This window comes from Mastigoproctus giganteus, unplaced genomic scaffold, assembly GCF_048544385.1.
Source record: "Mastigoproctus giganteus isolate SK-2022 unplaced genomic scaffold, ASM4854438v1 scaffold_30, whole genome shotgun sequence".
In the NCBI taxonomy this organism is placed as follows: Eukaryota; Metazoa; Arthropoda; class Arachnida; order Uropygi; family Thelyphonidae; genus Mastigoproctus; species Mastigoproctus giganteus.
In genome coordinates, this window is record NW_028328307.1 from 87,011 (window position 1) to 113,956 (window position 26,946).

General features: G+C 40.1%; 1 protein-coding gene across 1 annotated transcript in view; it reads right to left on the reverse strand.

The window, feature by feature from the left end:
- Window positions 1-1,459: 1,459 nt before the first annotated feature.
- LOC150074868 (uncharacterized) overlaps window positions 1,460-26,946 on the reverse strand; it is a 96,205-nt gene continuing 70,718 nt past the window's right edge. The window contains exon 2 of the mRNA XM_090389449.1: window positions 1,460-1,849. Within this exon, the coding sequence (XP_090245575.1) occupies window positions 1,494-1,849 (356 nt within the window). The 3' untranslated portion in view covers window positions 1,460-1,493. The remainder of the gene's footprint in view (window positions 1,850-26,946) is intronic.

Sequence of the window (26,946 nt, forward strand, 5' to 3'; positions counted from 1 at the left end):
ATAAAATTAACAATTCCCGTTTAAATAATTATTCTTATTTAAAGGTTATTTTGAAATTGTTGCTACTAATTTTGAAGAACCAAATTATGTAAAATACAGTGTATCCTTACAAAATAATTGAAATTTACTATTTTAGCAATGGTAGTATTTTTAAAAGATATCCACAATTAAATGAGAAATATAAGAAATATATTAATAATTTGTACGAAAAAAATCCAATTTATTGTATGTTTCAAATATGTAAATATATGATGGTAGTTAGATTAGCTGCCATAGAAAAAGAATACATTTTACTTAATAGTGTAGTTTACAATAACGAGATTGTTCCAACAACTTCATTACTATAGTTGAACATCGATGGACTTCTCACAAAGGACGAATTCCTTTCACAAAATATCATCATATAAGTCAAGAAGAAATGTGCAATCATCCAATATTCCAACGTACATTTCTTTGTTAATGTTTCTATTCATCTAACCTAACCTATCTTGTTTGTTTGTTTGTTTGTTGTTAATGTTTTCTACGTTTATTATTTACTAATATTTCTACAATAAAATCAATAATATGTTTATAAATTGTATCACAATAATCTGTTTTTAATTCTTTAATAAAAGATTCAATATCCAGTCTATGTGGTGAATATTTTAATAAAAATATTTCTAACTTTGACAATTTTGAAAAATGATTAAGCAATACATTTACAACACCATAAATATTATATTGTTCAAATTTCTTTAAGTTAATGATACGATCGTTATGACTTTTAGATCTATCAGTATTTATGATATTTTCTATAATTTCCAGGATTTTTTTACAAAGATTTGAAGTTTTGTTTAGTTTCAGAATAAATTGAATTATGGGTGTTAAAAATGATTTGTCACTAAAGTTATTTAAGTATAATAATTTTTGAAATAAATCTTTTAAATCGTTTTTGTGTATTTTCGATAACACGTAAAAACATTAAGGGTTTCTCGACGTCTACGTAAAAATAACATCGTAGATTTACCTGTATCGGATGGGAAGGTTCAGACTTGAAAATATTCGTACACGTATTGTAATGATTTGGAACTTTATCATCGGATTGGTATAAAGAAAGACCTATATTACCGTATCGAGCATCGCAAAAACAATGTCCATCATCATTTAATATCGTCGTATATTTTAATAATTCGTCTTTGTCATCACTCAGAGCATCAAATTTACATGATTTCCGAACGCATCGAGTGCGATCGCCTATCAGTTTTGCTTCGTGAAATAGCGGACAATCACAAGGTATATCGTCACTAGACAGTATACCTGGATGACAAAAATGGGCATCTTTTTCTAATTTTAATCGACAGTATGGTCCCCAATTCGAATTTCTATCGAAATATACAATTCTTGACAAACACACGTTCCTTCGTGAAAGGGATGGACGTTTAAATTATCCAAATGGTTACCTTTTCCACATGCGACATCCACATTACAATCTTGAAAGAGACTATTTTGCGTCACTAGATGAGGATACGTACAGTGACATATCCAAGTATATTTATTTTCTGATATCTGTACGAGACTCCAAGTTCCGGTTTTCGAATTACATGCATTTTCTTCTCTTTCTGCCTCGTTGGTACCTCGATACAAATTCCATCGTGTTTATCATCATTTTCGAGTATTTGTACGTCGTGATCGTTGTAATCGTCGTAAATTTTAACAGCTTTTGGAAAAGATACACAGCGATAATTACTTTCGACACATATCTCGCACGTTTTTTCGTTCGTGTTACATCGAACTGGAACAGATTTAGTAGGATTACATGTTATTCCTTGTATCATGCTGTCTTGAATTACTGTCTTGCCATTTTGTTTTGCTAGGTAATGAAAAAAAACGTAAATATTATTAAACATAATAATATTAGTAAATTAATAAAATTAATAAAAAACAACTACATTACTATGGTTCAGTTGAAAGAATTGAAGTCCAGAACATACAATATTCCTGCACTTTTCGGTCAGGTAAAATTACACAAGCCTGGATTTCCGATTCGACCTATTGTTTCCTACAGGAACTGTAGGAAACAATAGCTCGGCATTTTCAGCCTTAGCCACACATGTATATAACATTATAAAACCTTTTAGACAGGTTATACAATTTGGGATTAAGAATTACGATACATTATTTAATAATCTTAAAGACTGTAGACTCGGCGACAATGACAATTTATTCTCATTAGATGTTACCTCATTATATACGAATGTAAACGTTGAATACACATTAGATATTATTTGGGATATGTTAAATAAAAACTCGACACCGATTAATTATACGAAGCTGCCTATTAAGGAAATTTTTCACTTAATTAAACTGTTAGTTGAGGCTAACTACATCACCTTTCGAGACAAGGTGTACAAACAAATTTTTGGATTACCAATGGGTTTGAGCCTGAGTGGCTTAATGTCAGAGATCTATCTCTCAACGATTGAACAGATACATTTGACACCTTTTCGTCCCCGTATCACATACTATGGGAGGTATTTAGACGATGTTCTAGTTATTACCGATAGTAGTACTATCCAAGACATTTTACATTCGTTTAATAATATTCATTCGAGACTCAAATTTACATTGGAAAGGGAAGATACGGATACAAAGTCATTAAACTTTCTAAATTTCACGCTTACCCGGGACTCGAACAAAATACAATTTAGCATCTATCGAAAACCCACAAACACCGGTATGCTTCTACATTATAATAGCTACCACCCGTTCACCTACAAAAGATCGATTATCTTTAATCAATTTCTAAATGCCTATAAATATTCAACGACGGATTCTGCTTTGGACTCAGAAATACAAATATTAACTAGCAGATTCTTAAACAGGGGTTATCCCATTAACACAATAAATCGAATTAGGGTACAAGCTAAGGATAGGATACAAAATACTACACCAATCAACAATAGTAATATCAAAAAATACTTTATTTCTGTCCCATATGTTGAACAGTGGCACAAACAGCTTAACAGATTCTTTAAAGATACCGAATTTAAAATTATAGCTAGGCCCATACGGAAGTTACACACTATACTGAACAATCGCTCGGTTCTTTCCGCGTTCGCAACACAAATTAATGATCTAGTATACAACATTTCTTGCGGTGATTGCGACTCGTCTTACCAAGGTTCGACCCGGTTTTCTCTTAATATCCGTGTAAATCAACACGAAGCCTCAGTTCGTGCTTCTCGTTCGGCAGCGTCAGAATTAGCCTTTCATGCCATAAACGAAAAACATACTTTTTTATTTAACGAGGCCAAAATACTTAATGTTCAACGTAATTATACGCGACTATTAATTGAAATTAAATTACAAGAGAATTCTGTTAATGTTCGGCGGCCATATTTGATCTCCGATCCGTGGACCTTTACGCGCATGCGCGATTTGTTTGTTTGTTTTGGGTTTTTTGGCGCATTAGCTACTAAGGCTCTAATGCGCCAAAAACATGTCATTTATAAAAAAATTTAAACTTTAAACTTTCAGTGACCTAACTAGTTAGGTCACTATGTCAAGAAGTATAAGAAAAATGTAAATTTTATAAACGAGTAAAAATATTTATTGATTTTAAAAATCTAAAAATACCAGACACATTGTCATTGTCGGATAAAATCTGACTGAGTGTATACGGCTCAGTCATATGATTAAAAGCAGTAAGACGGATATTGCTAAAATCTGGGCATTCAACTAAAATGTGTCTTATTGTTAAAATTGTGCCACAGGACACACACATAGGAGGGTCATCAGCCCTCAGCAGAAATGAATGAGTTAAATGACTGTGTCCTCTGCGAGTCCGGGCAAGAACAACTTCCTCCTTACGATTCCTGCGCAGACTAGACTGCCACGGTTCAATTACAGGCTTTATACAATATAGTTTATTTCCAGTCTGTCTATTCCACGAGTCCTGCCATTGGGAGTGTATGTTTTGGATTATTTGCCTGTAGTCTGTATAGGGGACTGACAGGCAGCGGTTATTATTGGGAAGTGCTGATTTGGCTGCGGCGTCAGCCAAATCATTTCCCCTAATCCCAATGTGGCTGGGAATCCAGCAGAAGCGGATATTATATTCGCGTTCAAAGAGAACATGAATCTTCTGCTGAATGCTAGACAGAACTGGATGAGGATTATATCTCACAGATATTAGAGCCTGTAACATGCTAAGAGAGTCGGTATATAAAATGAACCGTTGGTATTGGCATTCACTAATGTGATCCAAGGCTAACTCTATAGCATGCAGCTCTGCAGTAAATATACTGCATTCACAGGGAATCTGCTCCGATGTAGTGCTGTCTGTAAAGACAGCAGCAGATCCCACATATGATTCCGATTTCGAACCATCTGTGTAGACTGGCGCGAAGTCGGAATGTTCAGCTCGGTGTGCTGAATAAAGCTGCAGGTAGACCGATGATGGAGTGTCCGACTTTCCCCAATTTCTGAGGGACAAGTCACATACCGGGACATGAGCATGCCAGGGTGGAAAGGGTTGCTTTGGTGTTTGGCAACCTTGTCTACCTTGATATTAAGTTCTTTGAGTAGCTCTTGGAAACGAATACCAAAAGGACGATTGGCAGTCTTACGTGTGTTGTACAAATTTTCCCATCGTGGCTCAAAAACGAATGGCCACGTAGGATGGTCTGGCAGCGATTTCAGTTTTAAGGCGTATTTTAGAGACAACTGCTTACGACGAAGCGATAACGGTGGTTCGTTTGCTTCGACGTATAAGCTCTGGACAGGAGATGTTCGAAATGCTCCAGTAGCAATACGTAGAGCCTGATGATGGACAGGGTCCAACCATCGAAGGGCACTGTCTCTGGCTGAGGAATATACTTGGGACCCATAATCTAATTTGGATCGCACAAGTGCACGGTAAAGCCGAAGAAGGGTACATCGGTCTGCTCCCCAAGATGTAGAGGAGAGCGAGCGGAGAATACTAAGCCCACGTGTGCACTTTGTGCGGAGTTGACGAATATGATCCAAAAAAGTTAGTTTTTTATCGAATATGAGTCCCAAGAATTTTGTGTTTGCTGCTACTGGAATAGTAATTTGTCCGAGCCTTAATTCGGGTTCAGGATGAAGATTACGCTTGCGACAAAAGTGTACGCAAACGGTCTTCTCCGGCGAGAACCTGAAGCCATTTGCAAGTGCCCAGGAATTCAGACTATCAATGGCTTTCTGCAGTTGTCTTTCAATAACCCTCATGTTGCACGACTGGCAAAAAATGCTAAAGTCATCAACATAGAGGGCACTGTTTACAGTTGGAGGAAGTTGTTCTGTGATGGAATTTATTTTTATGGCAAAAAGCGTGACACTTAATACTGATCCTTGTGGTACTCCCTCCTATTGGCTAAAGGAGCGAGAGAGTGAGGATCCCACACGAACTTGGAACGATCGATAGGCTAAAAAGTTTTGAATAAAAAAGGGCAGATGCCCACTTAGGCCTAGGCTATGTAAGTCTTTTAAAATGCCAAATCTCCAAGTTGTGTCATACGCTTTCTCCATGTCAAAGAACACCGACACCAAGTGTTCCCGTTTTAGGAAAGCATCCCGGATGGATGCTTCTAATCTAATAAGATGGTCCAAAGTGGACCGGTTCCTTCGGAAGCGGCACTGGATGTTGGAGAGAAGGTCATTTGATTCTAGATACCATATTAAACGAGAATTGACCATTCTCTCCAGGATTTTGCACAGACAGCTAGTCAGAGCAATAGGACGATAGTTGGTGGTGACTTTTGGATCCTTTCCTGGCTTAGGGAAGGCAAGAACGATTGCCTTTCGCCAGGAGTCCGGAAACTGTCCTTCAGTAAAGATTCTGTTATACAGAAGGAGCAGACAATCCATAGATTTTTATGAAAGATGTTTAATCATTTCATAATGGATGCCATCTGGTCCAACGGCACTTGCTTTGGAAAGAGCGAGGGCCCTTTTCAGTTCCAGAATAGTGAAATCCCCGTTGTAGGGATAAATGCTCTTAGATTTAAAGCTAAGTGCCTGTTTTTCGATTTTATATTTCAGGACCAGAAACTCTGGGGAATACGACGATGTTGCAGAGATCTTGGAGAATGTCTCCCCAAGAGAATTAGCTTTTGCAGTTGGATCTGCAATAGCGCATCCATTATAATCTAGGATTGAAGAAGGGTGGGATGTATATTTTCCCTTCATTTTCCGGATTTTATCCCAGACTACCTTAGAGTTGGTAGACTGGTTAATGGATGATGTAAAACGGATCCACGATTCCTTTTGACTCTGACGACGGATGTAAGGTGCTTTCGCTCGTGCACGTTTAAAGGCTATAAGGTTGGTCGTGGTAGGATATCGGCGGAATATCCCCCACGCTTTGTTTTGAGCCTTTTTGGCTGCTGTGCATTGTGAATTCCACCAAGGTTTGGGATATGGTGGAAACCGGGCAGATGTTTTTGGAACAGCATTCGCAGCTGCTTGGACAAAATTTTCTGTGATGTATTTAACTGCATCATTGATAGGCTCTTGACTGACTGTGCTAAGATCAAAATTTGCCTGATGTTGGAAGGCAGTCCAGTCAGCCTAATCAATCTTCCACCGTGGTAACCTGAAGGGAAGACATGGTCTCCCACTGTGTAACAAGGTTATCACAGGGAAGTGATCGCTTCCGTATGGATTCTCCTCCACTTCCCAGGTGAGTGAAGGGAGTAGAGAAGGGGAGCAGATAGAGAGATCAATGGCAGAAAAAGTACGGGTAGGCATGTGGAAGAAGGTGTTTGTTCCAGTATTTAGAAGGGAAAGGTCATTGTCATTGAGCATACGCTCTATGACTCGTCCCCTTCCGTTGATGATAGCACCACCCCACAGGGTGTTATGTCCATTCATATCCCCGAGAAGTAAGAAAGGGGGAGGCAACTGCGTTAGAAGATCATCAAGGTCTGCCTGGGAGATGTCAGTCCCAGGTGGCAAATAGATAGAGCACACAGTTAATAAAAATCCCACCGTAAGGCGAATTGCAACAGCCTCTATGCTAGTTGTAATTAGTAAGGGCTGCACTGGGGTCTGGTTACCCACAAGGATAGCCACTCCCCCATGTACAGAGCCATCCGCAATTCTATCCTTACGAAAAATTGTGGTGTTATGCATCGTGGGATCGTCATTTGCCTTTAGGTATGTCTCCTGCAAGCAAAAGCAAACTGGCTCGTGCTTTCGCAGGAGGGCCTTGATGTCATCTATATTTCGCCGGAATCCACGACAATTCCATTGTAGGAATTTAGCCATTATTTTGGCTTGGTGGGTCCATCAGGCGGCTTCCGAGGTGCTGAGGGCTTACTTTTATCAGTCTTGGATTTATCTTTTTTGGGGAAGAATGGACTTGTTTTTTGTTTGTTTTTGGTTTTTTTAATGGCGCATTGGCAGCTGTGGCCATAATGCGCCAAGACTATGCAATATTTAAAAAAATTAAATTCTCGGTGACCTAATTAGTAAGGCCACCATGTCCAGATATATAATAATGTAACAAAAGCATAAATCAAATACAATTAAAAACTTTTATTAATTTAAAATAGCTAAAAACAGCAGACACATTGTCATTGTCAGATAAAATCTGACTGAGTGTATATGGCTCAGCCAGATGGTTAAAAGCGGTAAAACGGATATTGCTAAAAACTGGACAGTCAATTAAAAGGTGTCTGATAGTTAAAGTTGTACCACAGGACACACACATAGGACGGTCATCAGCCCTCAGCAAAAACGAATGAGTCAAATGACTATGTCCTATGCGGGTCCGGGCAAGAACAACTTCCTCCTTACGATTCCTGCGCAGACTAGACTGCCACGGTTCAATTACAGACTTTATACAATATAGTTTATTCCCAGTCTGTCTATTCCACAAATCCTGCCATTGGGAATGTATCTTTTGCTGTATTGTTTGCCTGTAGTCCGTATAGGGGATTGACAGGCAACGGTTATTATTGGGAATTGCTGATTTGGCTGCGGCGTCAGCCAAATCATTTCCCCTAATCCCAATGTGGCTGGGAATCCAGCAGAAGCGGATATCATATTCACGTTCATGGAGAACGTGAATCTTCTGCTGAATGCTAGACAGAACTGGATGAGGATTATACCTCACAGATATTAAAGCCTGTAACATGCTGAGAGAGTCAGAATATAAAATGAACCGTTGGTGTTGGCATTCACTAATGTGATCCAAGGCTAACTCTATTGCGTGCAGCTCTGCAGTAAATATGCTGCATTCAGAGGGAATCTGCTCCAATGTAGTGCTGTCTGTAAAGACAGCAGCAGATCCCACATATGATTCCGACTTCGAGCCGTCTGTGTAAACTGGCGCGAAGTCAGAATATTCAGCTCGGTGTGCTGAATAAAGCTGCAGGTAGACAGACGATGGAGTGTCCGACTTTCCCCAATTTTTAAGGGACAAGTCACATGCCGAAACTTGAGCATGCCAGGGTGGAAGGGGTTGCTTCGGTGTTTGGGCAACCTTGTCTACCTTTATATCAAGTTCTTTGAGTAGCTCTTGGAGACGAATACCAAAAGGACGATTGGCAGTCTTACGGGTATTGTACAAATTTTCCCATCGTGGCTCAAAAACGGATAGCCACGTAGGGTGGTCTGGCAGGGATTTGAGTTTTAAAGCGTACTTTAGAGACAACTGCTTACGTCGAAGCGTTAACGGTGGTTCGTTTGCTTCGACGTATAAACTCTGGACAGGAGATGTTCTATATGCTCCAGTAGCGATACGAAGAGCCTGGTCATGGACAGGATCCAGCCATCGAAGGGCACTGTCTCTGGCTGAAGAATATACCTGGGACCCATAATCAAGTTTGGATCGCACAAGTGCACGGTAAATCGGAAGAAGCGTGCATCGGTCTGCTCCCCGAGATGTAGAGGAGAGCGAGCGGAGAATATTAAGTCCGCGTGTGCACTTTGTGCGAAGTTGACGGATGTGGTTCAGAAAGGTCAACTTTTTATCAAATACGAGTCCCAAGAATTTTGTGTCCGCTGCTACTGGAATAGCATTTTGTCCGAGCCTTAATTCAGGTTACGGATGAAGATTACGCTTGCGACAAAAGTGTACGCAAACGGTCTTCTCCGGCGAGAACCTGAAGCCATTAGCAAGAGCCCAGGAGTTGAGGCGATCAATAGCTTTCTGCAGTTGTCTTTCAATAACCCTCATGTTGCATGACTGACAAAATATGCTAAAGTCATCAACATAGAGGGCACAGTTTACAGTTGGAGGAAGTTGTTCTGTGATGGAATTGACTTTTATGGCAAAAAGCGTGACACTTAATACTGATCCTTGTGGTACTCCCTCCTCTTGGCTGAAGGAATGAGAGAGTGAGGATCCCACACGAACTTGGAAAGATCGATTGGCTAAAAAGTTTTTAATAAAAATGGGGAGTTGCCCCCTAAGGCCAAGGCTATGCAGATCTTTTAAGATGCCAAATCTCCAAGTTGTGTCATATGCTTTCTCCATGTTAAAGAACACCGACACCAAGTGTTCGCGTTTTAGGAAAGCATCCCGGATGGATGCTTCCAATCTAATAAGATGGTCCAAAGTGGACCGGTTCCTTCGGAAGCCGCACTGTATGTTGGAGAGAAGGTCATTTGATTCTAAGTACCATATTAAACGAGAATTAACCATTCTCTCCAGGATTTTGCACAGACAGCTAGTCAGAGCAATAGGACGATAGTTGGTGGTGACTTTTGGATCCTTTCCTGGCTTAGGGAAGGCAAGAACGATTGCCTTTCGCCAGGAATCCGGAAACTGCCCTTCAGTAAAGATTCTGTTATACAGAAGGAGCAGACAATACATAGATTTTGGTGAAAGACGTTTGATCATGTCATAATGGATGCCATCTGGTCCAACAGCACTTGCTTTCGAAAGAGCGAGGGCTCTTTTCAGTTCCTGAATAGTAAAATCCCCGTTGTAGGGATAGAAGCCCTTGGACTTAAAATTAAGTGCTTCTCTTTCCAGTTTATGTTTCAGGACCACAAACTCTGGGGAGTACGAGGATGTTGCGGAGATGTTAGAGAATGTTTCCCCAAGAGCATTGGCTATTGCAGTTGGATCTGCAACAGCGCATCCATTATAATCTAAGATTGAAGAAGGGTGGGATGTATATTTTCCTTTCATTTTCCGGATTTTATCCCAGACTACCTTAGAGTTGGTAGACTGGTTAATGGATGATGTAAAACGGATCCACGATTCCTTTTGACTCTGACGGCGGGTATAGCGTGCTTTAGCTCGTGCGCGTTTAAAGGCTATAAGGTTGGTCGTGGTAGGATATCGGCGGAATATCCCCCACGCTTTGTTTTGGGCTTTTTTTGCTGTTGTGCATTGGGAATTCCACCAAGGTTTGGGAAATGGTGGAAACCGGGCAGATGTTTTTGGAACTGCATTCGCAGCTGCTTGGACGTACATCACTTCTGTGATGTACGTTACTGCTTCATTGATAGGCTCTTGGCTGACGGTACTGAGATCAAAATTTGCCTGATTTTGGAAGGCAAACCAGTCAGCCTGATCAATCTTCCACCGTGGTAACCTGAAAGGAAGACATGGCCTCCCACTGTGTAACAAGGTTATCACAGGGAAGTGATCACTTCCGTATGGATTCTCCTCCACTTCCCAAGTGAGTGAAGGGAGTAGAGAAGGGGAGCAGATAGAGATATCAATGGCAGAAAAAGTACGGGTAGGCATGTGGAAGAAGGTGTTTGTTCCAGTATTTACAAGGGAAAGGGCATTGTCATTGACCATACGCTCTATGACTCGTCCCCTTCCAGTGATGTTAGCACTACCCCACAGGGTGTTTTGTCCATTAAAATCCCGAAGAAGTAAGAAAGGGGGAGGCAACTGCGTTACAAGATCATCAAGGTCTTCCTGGGAGATGTCAGTCCCAGGTGGCAAATAAATAGAGCAGACCGTTAATAAAAATCCCACTGTAAGGCGAATTGCAACAGCCTCTATGCTGGTTGTAATTAGCAAGGGCTGAACTGGGGTCTGATTATTCACCAGGATAGCCACTCCTCCATGAGCAGGACCATCCGCAATTCTATCCTTACGAAATATTGTGATGTTATGCATGGTGGGATCATCATTTGCCTTTAGATAAGTCTCCTGCAAGCAAAAGCAAACTGGCTCGTGCTTTTGCAGGAGGGCCTTGATGTCATCTGTATTTCGCCGGAATCCACGACAATTCCATTGTAGGAATTTAGCCATTATTTTGGCTTGGTGGGTCCTTCAGGCGGCTTCCCAGGTGCTGAGGGCTTACTTTTATCAGTCTTGGCTTTATCTTTTTTGGGGAAGAATGGACGCTGTCCCGTGTCCATTTCTTCCTCCGCAAAGAGTTCCAAGACTGATTCATCCTGTACCTCCTTTTTCTCTACATCCATTCTTTCTGTTGTTACTTGAGGCTCTTTACCACTTGGTTTTGGTAGTGGTGGAGCACTAGGAGGTACTGATATAGGAGTGGCAACTGACTGTGTTTTTTTGGTGGGCTTTTGAGAACTCAATAAATAGCGTGCAATCGGGGTGAATGACTCTCTTGGTGGTATAGTCATCTCAGTTTGTGTCCCGATAGTGCACTTAGCAGAAACCTTCTGGGCATATGAAGGTTTCCCGCTATTTACTGGTTGGATACCTTTTCTGGCCTCTGGGTAGGAGATATTCAGCTCTGTTTTCAGTTTTTGTATTTCTTTTTCATCCTTCCACCGCTGGCATGCTCTTGAGTAGGCGGGGTGCTCACCTTGGCAGTTGACACAGGTGGGTTTTGGAGCTGAACATTCCTTGCTCTCGTGGTCTTTCACACCACATCGAGCACAGGCAGGGTTACCACGACAAGATGTTTGTGAGTGGCCGTATTTTTGGCATCTAAAACACCGCAGTGGGTTTGGGATATAAATCCTCACTGGGCAGTTTAGATAGCCTGCCTTGATGGAACTTGGAGGCCGTGGGGTGTTAAACGTTAGTATGAGAACTCGGGTAGGGACGAGATTCCCATCCTTTCTCATTGATATTCTTTTGACAGCTGTCACTCCTTGTTCTTTTAATTCAGAGCAGATCTCTTCTTCAGAAACATGAAGAAGGTCCCACTCTGATATGACACCACGTGAAGAATTTAGAGTTTTGTGAGGGGTTACGATGATAGGTATTCCCCCTATGGATGTAGACTTTATGATTTTTTCCGCTTGCTTGGTGGTAGAAGCTTCGACCAAAAGGTCGCCAGAACGCAGTCTTTTTACAGTTTTAGGTGAACCTGCCAACCCTTCTAATCCTTTCTGGATAAAGAAGGGTGACATCTTCCCAATGGACTGCTCTCCGGTGGAATGGAGAATGAGGAAAAGAGGTGTCACAGATGTTGTTTTCTCCTCAGTTCTGGCTCTTTTAGCTGAATTACTTTCACTCTCATCTAACGATCGATTAGGTAGGGGCCTTGTTGGGGCCCCAGAAGAAGAATTTAAATTACTCATAGGAGTAAAGAAAAAAGGTCTGATGCCTAAGTACCTCACCCACCACGGAGCCCTACGAGGGGGCGCCCACTCGTGAACTAGCAGGTACTGCGTACACGAATGGGACGCCGAGTTCGCTTAGAACACCATACCCACGTTACCAATAAGTCTTTATCCCGTCCCAGGACCAAAGGGAGGGAGACTTATTGGAACGCAGTTGACCCTAGCAGTATAAAACCACCCGCCGATTGATCCCAGTCGAGCCGGTCCGCGACCGCCCGTCTTGTCGAAGCAGGGGCCAAAGTGGTGTATTAAGGCTGGGCCCATCAACCACCAGGATCCCCCTTTCCGCTTCCACGGGTCGCGGCGCACGGCTGCACACGCCGGATTCCAAAGATGTAACCCTGGAACCAAGGTATGGGCGTTAGATCCCAGTGATGCTAATCTGGAAACCCAGCAGCATCACTGGGAGGTCCCCTCACCACGTACAGGTGCCCACGTCGAGGGGGGGGAAGAATGGACGCTGTCCCGTGTCCATGTCTTCCTCCGTAAAGAGTTCCAAGACTGATTCTTCGGGTACCTCCTTTTGCTCGACATCCATCTGTTCTTGGGAACTAGGGGAACTTCCCCTTTCTTATTGTTTTCTTTCGTAATTACCTTTGTTAATTGTGGAGCATTAGGAGGTACTGATATAGGAGTGGCAGCTGATTGGTCCTTCTGTGTAGGTTTTTTGCGAACTTAAGAGATACCGCGCGATGGGAGTGAAAGACTCCTTTGGAGGAATGGTCATGTCCGTCTGAGTTCCGACGGAACATCTCCCTGCTACCTTCTGGGCGTAGGTAAGTCTGTTCATATTCAGGGGTTTGACCGATTTCCTTGCCTCCTGGTATGATATATTTAGCTCTGCCTTCAGCCGTTGAATTTCTTTTTCTTCTTTCCACCTCTGGCATGCTCGTGAGTAGGCCGGATGTTCGCCCTCACAGTTAATACAGGTGGGTTTTGCGGCTGAACATGCTGTTGTTTCGTGGTCCTTTGCACCGCATCGTGCGCATGCAAGGACTCCACGGCAGGCCATTTGAGAGTGTCCATACTTCTGGCATTTAAAACACCGTAAAGGGTTCGGAACGTATGGACACACTGAACAATTAATGTATCCAGCTTTGATCTCGTCAGGAGGTTTAGGAGAGTTAAAAGTCAGGATAACGCTCCTGGTTTTAACTATTTTTCCATCCCTTCGCGCAGTGATTCTCTTGAGGGCAATGACTCCCTGTGGTTTTAATTCGGAGCAGATTTCCTCCTCGGTGACGTCGAGAAGGTCCCACTCCGAAATGACACCTCTCGATGAATTGAGTGTTCTGTGTGGTATCACCGTTATAGGGATTCCTCCGATTGATGTTACTCGGAGTAAATGTTCGGATTGCCTGTCATTTTTAGTTTCAATTAAGAGGTCTCCAGAGCGGAGCCTCTTAACTGATTTGGGTGAACCTACTAACCCATCTAACCCTTTCTGTATAAAGAAAGGTGACATTTTTCCAATCGGTTTTTCATTGGTGGAGTGCATGATTAGAAACCGCGGGATAGGACCTGATGGTAATTCAGTCCGCTGCCTCTTTGAAGCAATATTGCTGTCAGTGTCTGTATTTTCAGATAGGGACCGGGTTGGGGCCCCTGACGAAATATGTTTATCAGGATTCATATAGTTTTATAAGTTTCAGTGCCCGGGCTCCCTACCCACCACGGAGCCCAAAGGGACGCCCACTACCCTGCATGCAATAAATTCGCTCGGGAGTGGGACGCCAGGGCTACCCAGACACTATACCCGCACCGCCGCCAGCCTGAATCCTGTCCCTCGGACCATGAGGGTAGAGGCGTGGCATTAACACGGTTGACCCACGCAGGCGAACCTACTAGCCGATTGATCCTAGCCGGGCCTTCCAGGACCACCCGTCTTGTCGAAGCAGGGGCCAAAGTGGTGTATTGAAGCTGGGCCCCTCAACCACCAGGATCCCCCTTTCCGAATTTCCACGGGTCTCAGCGCACGGCAAACACGCCGGATTCCATTGATGTAAGCCCGGAACCTAGGCTGTGGGCGTTGGATCCCAGTGATGCTAGTCTGGAAGTCCAGCAGCGTCACTGGGAGGTCCCCTCACCACGTACAGTTGCCCACGTCGAGGGGCGCATGCGCGAAGACATATAATCACTATTTAAGTTGCAGGTTTAGCCTGATTCGGTAATTTTCATTCCTGTGATCACGACAGTCGGTCGAAAAGCATTGTCAGCTTCAGGAAGGAAAATCGTATTGAATATTTTCGTTAGATTCTTTTAATTGCGTTAATTTGAATTTTATTTGTTTTACATTGATTTTGAATTGTGTTAAATTGATTATTTAATTATTTATATTTTTCTTTAATTATTTATATTTTACTTTAATGTTCCGGTAAGTTGTCGATTTTTTCGTTTTTTCCGTTTTAATTTCTGGAGGGTATCATACTGAAGTGTTCCACGTACTATATTGAGGTAAACTCCTCTTATTAATTTACTAATATTATTATCAACGTAGAACATATTGAGTATTACAGCTCTGATTCATACTATTAAACATAATAATAGTAAAATAATTATTAATATCATCTTTTTTTATTTATGAACGAGGAAATAAAAAGTCATGAATACAACTGCAAATGACGGTGTTGCACATTCTACCTCCTCTTCGTAATAACGGATAGTTCCAATCCATCGTTAAAATTGGATGACAAAAACCTTCGTAAATAGTATAACCTTGTCGATGTGTAAGCCTTTGTCTGCTACACGTGGATTCTTCATATTTCACGATCGGAGTATAAAACGTTACCGCGTAATCGTCTAAAGTTTCGTATTTTCCCATAAACTCGCCACAATAATTGCAAATGTCTGCTGCATGAATTTTGCAAGATGTCTTTTTTAAAAATAGGAAAATCGATATAATAACCGTTTTCACAATTACCGCACACAAAACGCGATGCCATTTACTGTCGAGAAGTGCTTCTGATATCACGCTGCGTCTGGGTTTTATATCCTAAATTATAATTCATTATGCTTTGAAATTTTTTAAAAAAAAAGGAAAATAAATAAACATGTTATCGGAAGAAACATTTTATAAAAGACTGTTTATCGTGGAAAAAAATGAAGTCGCAACCTCAACACTAACGACATAATAAAATATGTAATTGTGAAAATAGTAAAAAGAAATATTTCACCAGACAAATTAGATGTAGTGACGAAATGTCAGTTTTTCTGCAATGTGAAAATTGCAAAATACTGATAACAATAAATTAATCGAATCTACTGAGAATTTTTATACAAAAATTCTCGATAGATATACAAATTTATACAAATGTTCACCAAACCAACGACGAAAAACTGTCCAATGCCTCAAATAGTTCACAAATGTCGCCATCATGTACTGATATTCACCAAACCAACGAAAATAAACAACTTGAAACAAAGCCTCAAAATGAAACTGATAATACGGAGATTTCCATTTTATCATATGATATTCACCTCCACGCAAAACTGTCCAATGCCTCAAATAGTTCACAAATGTCACCATCATGTACTGATATTCACCAAACCAACGAAAATGAACAACTTAAACAAAGCCTCAAAATGAAACTGATAATACGCAGATTTCCATTTTATCATATGATGTTCACCTCCACGCAAATCTGTCCAATGCCTTAAATAGTTCACAAATGTCGCCAACATGTATGATATTCACAAAACCAATGAAAATGAACAACTTGAAACAAAGCCACTAAATGAAACTGGTGATACGCAGATTTCAGCTGTATATTATGATGTTCACCTCGACACAAAACAGTACAATGCCTCAAATAGTTCACAAATGTCGCCATCATGTACTGATGTTCACCAAACCAACGACGCAAAACTGTCCAATGCCTCAAATAGTACACAAGGGTCGCCATCATGTACTGATGTTCACCACACAAACGAAAAAGAACAACTTGAAACAAAGCCACTAAATGAAACTGATGATACGCAGATTTCCACTTTTGGCGAATTTCTTTTTTTGTGTCTTAAAGAGAATACCCAAACGTGCTGAAAATGGGAAACTGGAACAGTCTGATTTTTACTCTTCAATGCTACCATAAAAAAACCCCATTGGGAATGAAAGACATTGTGACTTGTTTGCGGTACGTTCTTTGCTTATATTTCTGAATTCTTTCTGTATTTTCCAAGTACAACATTTTTCCTGGTACTAGTCTGTTTTTTGTATAGGAATGGAACAAAATAAAGTATAGACATAATCCAAAGGAAAAACCACGCTATTTCGTACTTATAAAGAAAAGATTTATTTGTGAATTGTCCAGATGTCATTATTTGAAAAAACACCCCTTTTTGAACCAGGAAATCAGGAAGTATCAATTTGTGCGAATTCCAGGTAAAAAATTATTATTTTCATTTTTCGTCACTTACCTGATCAAATTTTCAAAATGCATATGTAAGAAGAATTTAATAAACACTAAATTCATTTTTTATTCATTTTCATTTTATATAAAAATATAAGGATTTCGCAATTAACAGAAAAAATGTTAGCAGTTCTCCAAATATTGTGAAAGAGTCCCTTGAGAACAACAGTTCTGAAGAGCGGAAGAGGGAAGATTCTCCAAATGTGAAAGCCAAGTCCTTTCCAAGCTTTCAAGAAAGTCCGCTTTTTCCTTCCAAATTTTGAAGATATCTTTGTGTTCAAAGATTATACGATGGACCAAACTTATGCTGCATAACTGCCCAATACCATAAACAGTTCACATGTGACAACACCCGATTTTTTTAAAGATAATTAATATAATAATTGGCAAGACTTGTGACACGATATTCCACAATATTGTTTTGAAAATGTGTTTAATAATCTAAATTTTCCAAATATCTTAATTGTAGATCAAAGAAAAAGATCTGCAGAACTGTCTAATAATTCACAGGTATTGTTGCACAGTTCTACAGATCTTGTAAATCGAAAGGTGTCACCCAATTTTCCAAATATTGTAATTGAAGAAGACCTTCCAAATTTTGAAGATATCTTTATTCTCAAGGACTATACGATGAACCAAACTTATGCAGCAGAACTGCCCAATAGAATAAACAGTTCACACGTGAGAACACACGAATTTTATAGTAAGCATTGTCACCAGATACCTGTACGTGTCAAACTTTGATCACAAAACTGTCCAGTGCCTCAAATAGTTTGCAGACGTCGTCATCATCTACTTTATTTTACGGTGTTCACCAAACCAACAAAAATGAACAACTTGAAACAAAGCCTATAAATGAAACAGATGATGCGCAGATTTTTTCCAATTTCGTCAAGTTTCTTTCTTTGTCTCTTATGATTCCTTCTGAAGACCTTCTAAATTATAAAGGTATCAAGGATATCACGACGAACCAAACTTGTCCATTGTCTATTTCTAAAAACTTATCATTACTTGCTAATAAATCGGAACGTTTGGAACATGCACAATCATTCTACGGATGAAGATTGTGCAATACCATTCATTAATAATTACACAACAAATATATCATCTGAATAAAATAAGAAAACAAGTCAAACTTTCTTAAACATAACCGTAATGCAGTGAGAAATAGAATCGAATCACCAAGAAGAAGAAACTTTAATTATTAGTTGTTAACGTTAGTTTTATTCTTTATTAGATTAAAAAAGTTGATAGTAAATGAAATCAAACATGATACCTGAGTATGTTAGTAGCTCAATTTTTTTCCTCTTTTCAGTGAGCTGTAGCAAAGAATCAAATCACCAAGAAGAGTGTATGGTTTCAGTGAGCTGTAGTAAAGAATGAAATCACAAAGAAACGTGTAAGGTAATGTGAGTGTAAGAGTTATTATAAAGATAAGTGTCACATAGTAGGTTAAATTTTAAAAAAAGCTGTCACTTACTAATAAAAAAATAAAACTTATAAGGAAAGCTGTTGTAGCGGTATCACCTATTTTTTTTCTTTTCAGGGAGCACCGACAACAAAGTTGAAGAACAGAATAGAAATGCATAATACCTATTGTAAAAAGCACGAAAGTTTTGTCGGATATTGCCTCAAGTTACAGATACTTTGGAAATAGTAGGGAATTATTTTAGAATTTACAATGTGTTATATAAAGAACCGATTCCTGATCCTATTTTGCAATTACAACCTCTTTTGTCTATTCCCAAAGGTAAATATTATTTTCGTCTATTAAAAAATGGGATCGACTTGTGTACTGCACAATCATTACTAACAGGTCGGACCGATTGGAATATGCACGATCATTCTTTTTCAATAAAAGAAGTAAATGTTATAGACGAGGATGGCATAATCACAATAGTCAATCAAAAATTAAAAATTTTAATAGGCGAAAGCGTCGACGGTGCTTTTATTGGAAATATTAAAAATTGAAAGAGAATTTTAATTCAGAAAAAATTTTCGTAAAGAAAAATATTTATATCTACAAACTCACAAACAAGCTCACACCATCACAGTAAGTTACGAGTTAAAAAATTGCGAATTCTGGAGCTTTAACCCATTAGATAAATATGTTCACAGTGACAAAGGAATTTGTAATCAATATAGTGTTCGATACGCAGATAATAATAATGAGAGCGTGGGATATTTATTAGCAGGCCCTCAAAATGAAAATTATGATAGAGATTAACAATTTTCGGAATATGCCACTAGGGGTGTAGTGAATATGCCACTAGGCCTGTTAGAAGAATTGATTTAGAACAATAATAAATAATTTATTCACCAAACCAACGAAAGTGAACAACTTGAACCAGAGCCACTAAATGAAACTGGTGATACGCAGATTTCCGCTTTATCTTATGATGTTCACGTCGACGCAAAACTGTTCAATATCTCAAATAGTTCGCAGATGTCATCATCATGTACTTTATCTTATGATGTTCACCTCGACGCCAAACTATCAAATGCCCCAAATAGTTCACAAATGTCGCCATCATGTACTTTATCTTATGATGTTCACCTCGACACCAAACTATCAAATGCCTCAAATAGTTCACAAATGTCGCCATCATGTACTGATGTTCACCAAACCAACGACGCAAAACTGTTCAATGCCTCATATAGTTCACACATGTCGCCATCATGTACTGATATTCACCAAACCAAAGAAAATGAACTTTTGAAACAAAGCCTCTAAATGAAACTGATGATATGCAGATTTCCAGTTTATCTTATGATGTTCCCCTCGACGCAAAACTGTCCAATGCCTCAAATAGTTCACAAATGTCGCCATCTTGTACTGATATTCACCAAACCAACGAAAATAAACAACTTGAAACAAAGCCTCTAAATGAAACTGATGATACGCAGATTTCCACTTTATCTTATGATGTTCAACTCGACGCAAAACTGTCCATTGCCTCAAATAGTTCACAAATGTCGCCCCATGTACTGATATTCACCAAACCAACGAGAATGAATAACTTGAAACAAAGCCTCTAAATGAAGGTCTCTAAGTGAAAATAAACTATAGACCAAATATTGTGAATCCAGACTGTAATTCACCGAGTATTGTAAAAGATGTGTTTAATAATAATCTAAATTCTTCAAATATTGTAATTGAAGATGAAGATCAAAGAAAAAGATTTGCAAAACTCTCTAATGTCGTAAACAGTTCAGAGGTGTCACCCGAAAATATTGTAAATCCAAAACAGTTCGGAATTACAAGATCAGCAGAACTGTCCAATGCCGTAAATAGTTCACAGACGTCGTCACCCGATATTGCAAATCCAAAGATCAAAATTGGAGATCAAAACACAAGATCTGCAGAACTGTCCAATCAGTAAATGGTTCGCAGGTGTGGTCACACAATTTCTCAAATATGGTTCCTTCTAAAGACTTTCCAAATTTTGAAGATATCTTTCTGTTCAAAGATTATACGATGGACCCAACTTATGCTGCATAACTGCCCAATACCATAAACAGTTCACATGTGACAACATCCGATTTTTTTAAAGATAATAAATATAATAGTTGGCAATACTTGTGACACGATATTCCACAATATTGTTTTGAAAATGTGTTTAATAATCTAAATTTTCTAAATATCGTAATTGAACATCAAAGAAAAAGATCTGTAGAACTGTCTAATAATTCACAGGTATTGTTTGACAGTTCTACAGATCTTGTAAATCCAAAGGTGTCACCCGATTTTCCAAATATTGTAATTGAAGATGACCTTCCAAATTTTGAAGATATCTTTATGCTCGAGGACTATACGATGAACCAAACTTATTCAGCAGAACTGCCCAATAGAATAAACAGTTCACATTTGAGAACACACGAATTTTATAGTAAGCAAGACTTGTCACCTGATACCTGTACGGATAAAACTTTGAACACAAAACTGTCCAGTGCCTCAAATAGTTTGCAGACGTCGTCATCATCTACTCTATTTTACGATGTTCACCAAACCAACAAAAATGATCAACTTGAAACAAAACCTATAAATGAAACAGGTAATGCGCAGATTTTTTCCAATTTCCTCAAGTCTCTTTCTTTGTCTCATGATTCCTTCTGCAGACCTAAATTTTGAAGATATCAAGGATATCACGACGAGCCAAATTTACACAGCAAAACTGCCTGAAGATATCAAAGATATCACTACGGACCAAACTTACACAGCAAAACTACCCAATACCATAAACAGTATGACAACACCCGATTTTTTTAAAGATAGATATAATAGTTCGCAAGACTTGTCACCCGATATTCAACAATATTGTTTTGAAGATTGTTTTGACTCTTCTATGGATCAAACTTTCGACGCAAAACTGTCGAATGTCTCAAATAGTTCGCAGATGTCATCATCATATTCTTTATCTTATGATGTTGACCTCGACGCCAAACTGTCCAATACCTCAAATAGTTCACAAATGTCGCCATCATGTACTGATGTTCACCAAACAAACGACGCAAAACTGTCCAATGCCTCAAATAGTTCACAAATGTCGCCATCACGTACTGATGTTCACCAACCCAACGACGCAAAACTGTTCAATGCCTCAATTAGTACACAAAGGTCGCCATCATGTACTGATGTTCACCAAACCAACGAAAAAGAACAACTTAAAACTAAACATCTAAATGAAACTGATGATACGCAGATTTCCACTTTTGGCGAATTTCTTTTTTTGTGTCTTAAAGAGAATACCCAATCGTGCTGAAAATGGGAAACTAGAACAGTCTGATTTTTATTCTTCAATGCTACCATAAAAAAAAACCATTTGGAATGAAAGAAATTGTGACTTGTTTGCGGTACGTTCTTTGCATATATTTCTGAATGCTTTCTGTATTTTCTAAGTACAACATTTTTCCTGATACTAGTTGTTTTTTGTATAGGAATGGAACAAAATAAAGTATCGACATAATCCAAAGAAAAAACCACGCTATTTCGTACTTATAAAGAGGACATTTATTAGTGACTTGTCCAGATATCGTTATTTGAAAATACTACCCTTTTCGCACCAGGAAATCAAGAAGTATCAATTTGTGCGAATTGCAGGTAAAAAATTATTATTATTTTCATTTTTCGTCACTTACCTGTTCACATTTTCAAATTGCGTATGTAAGAAGAATTTAATAAATCCTAAATTCATTTTTTATTCTTTTTTATTTTATAGAAAAATATAAGCATTTCGCAATTAACAGACAAAATGTTAGCAGTTCTCCAAATATTGTGAAAGAGTCCCTTGAAAACAACAGTTTTGAAGAGCGGAAGAGGGAAGATTCTCCAAATGTGAAAGCCAAGTCCCTTCCAAGCTTTCAAGAAAGTCCACGATATTGCTTTGACTCTCGTACAGACCAAACATTAGAGGCAAAACTGTCCAATGCCTCAAACAGTTCACAAGTGTCGCCATCATGTACTGATATTCATCAAACCAACGAAAATGAAGAACTTGAAACAAAGCCACTAAATGAAACTGATGATACGCAGATTTCCAGTTTTGCAGAGTTTCTTTTTTTGTCTCTTAAAGAGAACACCTACCCTAATATACTGAAAATGGAAAACTGGGACAGTCTGATTTTTACTCTTTGTTTGTTTGTTTGTTTGATTTGGGTTTTATTGGCGCATTAGCAACTTAGGCTATAATGCGCCAAGACCAGGTCATGTATAAAAGAGTAAACTTGCAGTGACCTAATTAGTTAGGTCACTATGTCAAAAAATTTAACAAATATATAAAAAACAGAAAATCACAATAAAATGTAAATTTTATATATAAGCAAAAACGTTTATTGATTTTAAAAAGCTAAAAACAGCAGACACGTGGTCATTGTCGAATAAAATCTGGTTGAGTGTATAAGGCTCAGCCAGATGACTAAAAGCGGTAAAATAAAAATCACGTTCAGGGGTAAAACGTGGACATATGGTTAAAATGTGATAAATAGATAAAATGGTGTCACAGTTCTCGCACATAGGACAGTCATCTGCCCTCAGCAGAAAGGAATGTGTAAGATGACTGTGTCCTATGCGGAGACGAGCTAGAACAACTTCCTCCTTACGATTCCTGCGCAGACTAGACTGCCACGGTTCAATTACAGGCTTTATACGATATAATTTATTCGCAGTCTGTCTATTCCACGAATCCTGCCATTGGGAATGTATCTTTTGATGTACTATTTGCCTGTAGTCTGTATAGGGGACTAACAGGCAGCGGTTATTATTGGGAATTGCTGATTTGGCTGCGGCGTCAGCCAAATCATATCCCCTAATCCCAATGTGGCTGGGAATCCAGCAGAAGCGGATGTCATATTCGCGTTCATGGAGAACGTGAATCTTCTGCTGGATGCTAGACAGAACTGGATGAGGATTATACCTCACAGATATTAAAGCCTGTAACGTGCTAAGAGAGTCGGAATATAAAATGAACCGTTGGTATTGGCATGTACTAATTTGATCCAAGGCTAACTCAATTGCGTGCAGCTCTGCAGTAAATATGCTGCATTCAGAGGGAATCTGCTCTGATATAGTGCTGTCTGTAAAGACAGCAGCAGATCCCACATATGATTCTGACTTCGAACCGTCTGTGTAGACTGGCGCGAAGTCGGAATAATCAGTTCGGTGTGCTGAATGAAGCTGCAGGTAGACACAAGATGGAGTGTCCGACTTTCCCCAGTTTCTAAGCGAAAAGTCGCATGCCGGGACACGAGCATGCCAGAGTGGAAAGGGTTGCTTTGATGTTTGGGCAACCTTGTCTACCTTGATATTGAGTTCGTTGAGTAGCTCTTGGACACGAATACCAAAAGGACGATTGGCAGTCTTACGGGTTTTGTACAAGTTTTCCCATCCTGGCTCAAAAACGAAGGGCCACGTAGGATGGTCTGGCAGGGATTTCAGTTTTAAAGCATATTTTAAAGACAACTGCTTACGTCGAAACGATAACGGTGGTTCGTTTGCTTCGACGTATAAACTCTGGACAGGAGATGTTCGAAATGCTCCAGTAGCGATACGTATAGCCTGATGATGGACAGGATCCAGCCATCGAAGTACACTGTCTCTGGCTGAAGAATATACTTGAGACCCATAATCTAATTTGGATCGCACAAGTGCACGGTAAAGCCGTAGAAGGGTGCATCGGTCTGCACCCCAAGATAAGGAGGAGAGCGAGCGGAGCATATTAAGGGCTCTTGTGCACTTTGTGCAGAGTTGGCGAATATGATCCAAAAAGGTCAATTTTTTATCGAATATGAGTCCCAAGAATTTTGTGTTCGCTGCTACTGGAATAGCATTTTGTCCGAGCCTTAATTCAGGTTCTGGATGAAGATTACGCTTGCGACAAAAGTGTACGCAAACGGTCTTCTCCGGCGAGAACCTGAAGCCATTAGCAAGTGCCCAGGAATTCAGTCGATCAATGGCTTTCTGCAGTTGTCTTTCTATAACCCTCATGTTGCATGACTGGCAAAAAATGCTAAAGTCATCAACATAGAGGGCACTCTTTACAGTTGGAGGAAGTTGTTCTGTGATGGAATTTATTATGATAGCAAAAAGCGTGACACTTAATACTGATCCTTGTGGTACTCCCTCCTCTTGAGTGAAGGAACGAGAGAGTGAGGATCCCACACGAACTTGGAAAGATCGATTGGCTAAAAACGTTTGAATAAATAGGGGGAGATGCCCTCTAAGGCCAAGGTTATGTAAATCTTTTAAAATGCCAAATCTCCAAGTTGTGTCATACGCTTTTTCCTTGTCGAAGAACACCGACACCAAGTGTTCGCGTTTTAGGAAAGCATCCCGGATGGATGCCTCCAATCTAATAAGATGGTCCAAAGTGGACCGATTCCTGCGGAAGCCGCACTGGATGTTGAAGAGAAGGTCATTTGATTCTAAATACCATATTAAACGAGAATTGACCATTCTCTCCAGGATTTTGCTCAAACAGCTAGTCAGAGCAATAGGACGATAATTGGTGATGACTTTTGGATCCTTTCCTGGCTTAGGAAAGGCAAGAACGATAGCCTTTCGCCAGGAGTCCGGAAACTGCCCTTCAGTAAAGATTCTGTTATGCAGAAGTAGCAGACAATCCATAGAGTTTGATGAAAGATGTTTAATCATTTCATAAAGGATGCCATCTGGTCCAACAGCACTTGCTTTGGAAAGAGCGAGGGCCCTTTTCAGTTCCAGAACAGTGAAATCCCCGTTGTAGGGATAAATGCTCTTAGATTTAAAGCTAAGTGCCTGTTTTTCGATTTTATATTTTAGGACCAGAAACTCTGGGGAATACGAAGATGTTGCAGAGATCTTGTAGAATGTTTCCCCAAGAGAATTAGCTATTGCAGTTGGATCTGCAATAGCGCATCCATTATAATCTAGGATTGAAGAAGGGTGGGATGTATATTTTCCCTTCATTTTCCGGATTTTATCCCAGACTACCTTAGAGTTGGTAGACTGGTTAATAGACGATGTAAAACGGATCCACGAATCCGTTTGACTCTGACGACGGATGTAACGTTCTTTGGCTCGTGCACGTTTGAAGGCTATGAGGTTGTTCGTGGTAGGATATCGGCGAAATATCCCCCACGCTTTGTTTTGAGCCTTTTTTGCTGCTGTGCATTGTGAATTCCACCAAGGTTTAGGAAATGGTGGAAACCGGGCTGATGTTTTTGGGACAGCATTAGCAGCTGCTTGGACAATATTCTCTGTGATGTACTTAACTGCATCATTGATAGGCTCTTGACTGACTGTACTAAGATAAAAATTTGCCTGGTGTTGGAAGGCAGTCCAGTCAGCCTGATCAATCTTCCACCGTGGTAGCCTGAAGGGAAGACATGGTCTCCCACTGTGTAGCAGGGTTATCAAGGGGAAGTGATCACTACCGTATGGATTCTCCTCCACTTCCCAGTTGAGTGAAGGGAGTAGAGAAGGGGAGCAGATAGAGAGATCAATGGCAGAAAAAGTACGGGTAGGCATGTGGAAAAAGGTGTTCGTTCCAGTATTTAGAAGGGAAAGGTCATTGTCATTGAGCGTATGCTCAATGACTCGTCCCCTTCCATTGATGTTAGCACTACCCCACAGGGTGTTATGTCCATTAAAATCCCCAAGAAGTAAGAAAGGGGGAGGCAGCTGCGTTAGAAGATCATCAAGGTCTGCCTGGGAGATGTCAGTCCCAGGTGGCAAATAAATAGAGCATACAGTTAATAAGAATCCCACTGAAAGGCGAATTGCAACAGCCTCTATGCCGGTTGTAATTAGCAAGGGCTGCACTGGGGTATGGTTACCCACAAGGATAGCCACTCCCCCACGTACAGAGCCATCCGCAATTCTATCCTTTCGAAAAACTGTGATGTTGTGCATGGTGAGATCATCATTAGCCTTTAGATATGTCTCCTGCAAGCAAAAGCAAACTGGCTCGTGCTTTTGCAGGAGGGCCTTGATGTCATCTATATTTCGCCGGAATCCACGACAATTCCATTGTAGGAATTTAGCCATTATTTTGGTTTGGTGGGTCCATCAGGCGGCTTCCGAGGTGATGAGGGCTTACTTTTATCAGTCTTGGATTTGTCTTTTTTGGGGAAGAATGGACGCTGTCCCGTGTCCATTTCCTCCTCCGCAAAGAGTTCCAAAACTGATTCTTCGGGTACCTCCTTCTGCTCGACATCCATGTTTTCTTGGGTGCTATGGGGGACTTCCCCTTTTTTATTCTTTTCTTTCGCAGTTACCTTTGGAACTTGTGGAGCATTAGGAGGTACCGATATAGGAGTGGCAGCTGATTGGTCCTTTTGTGCAGGTTTTTGAGAACTTAATAGATATCGCGCGATGGGAGTGAAAGACTCCTTTGTAGGAATGGTCATGTCCGTCTGAGTTCCGACGGAACATCTCCCTGCTACCTTCTGGGCGTAGGTAGGTTTGTTGATATTCAGGGGTTTGACCGATTTCCTTGCCTCCTGGTATGATATGTTAAGCTCTGCCTTCAGCCGTTGAATCTCT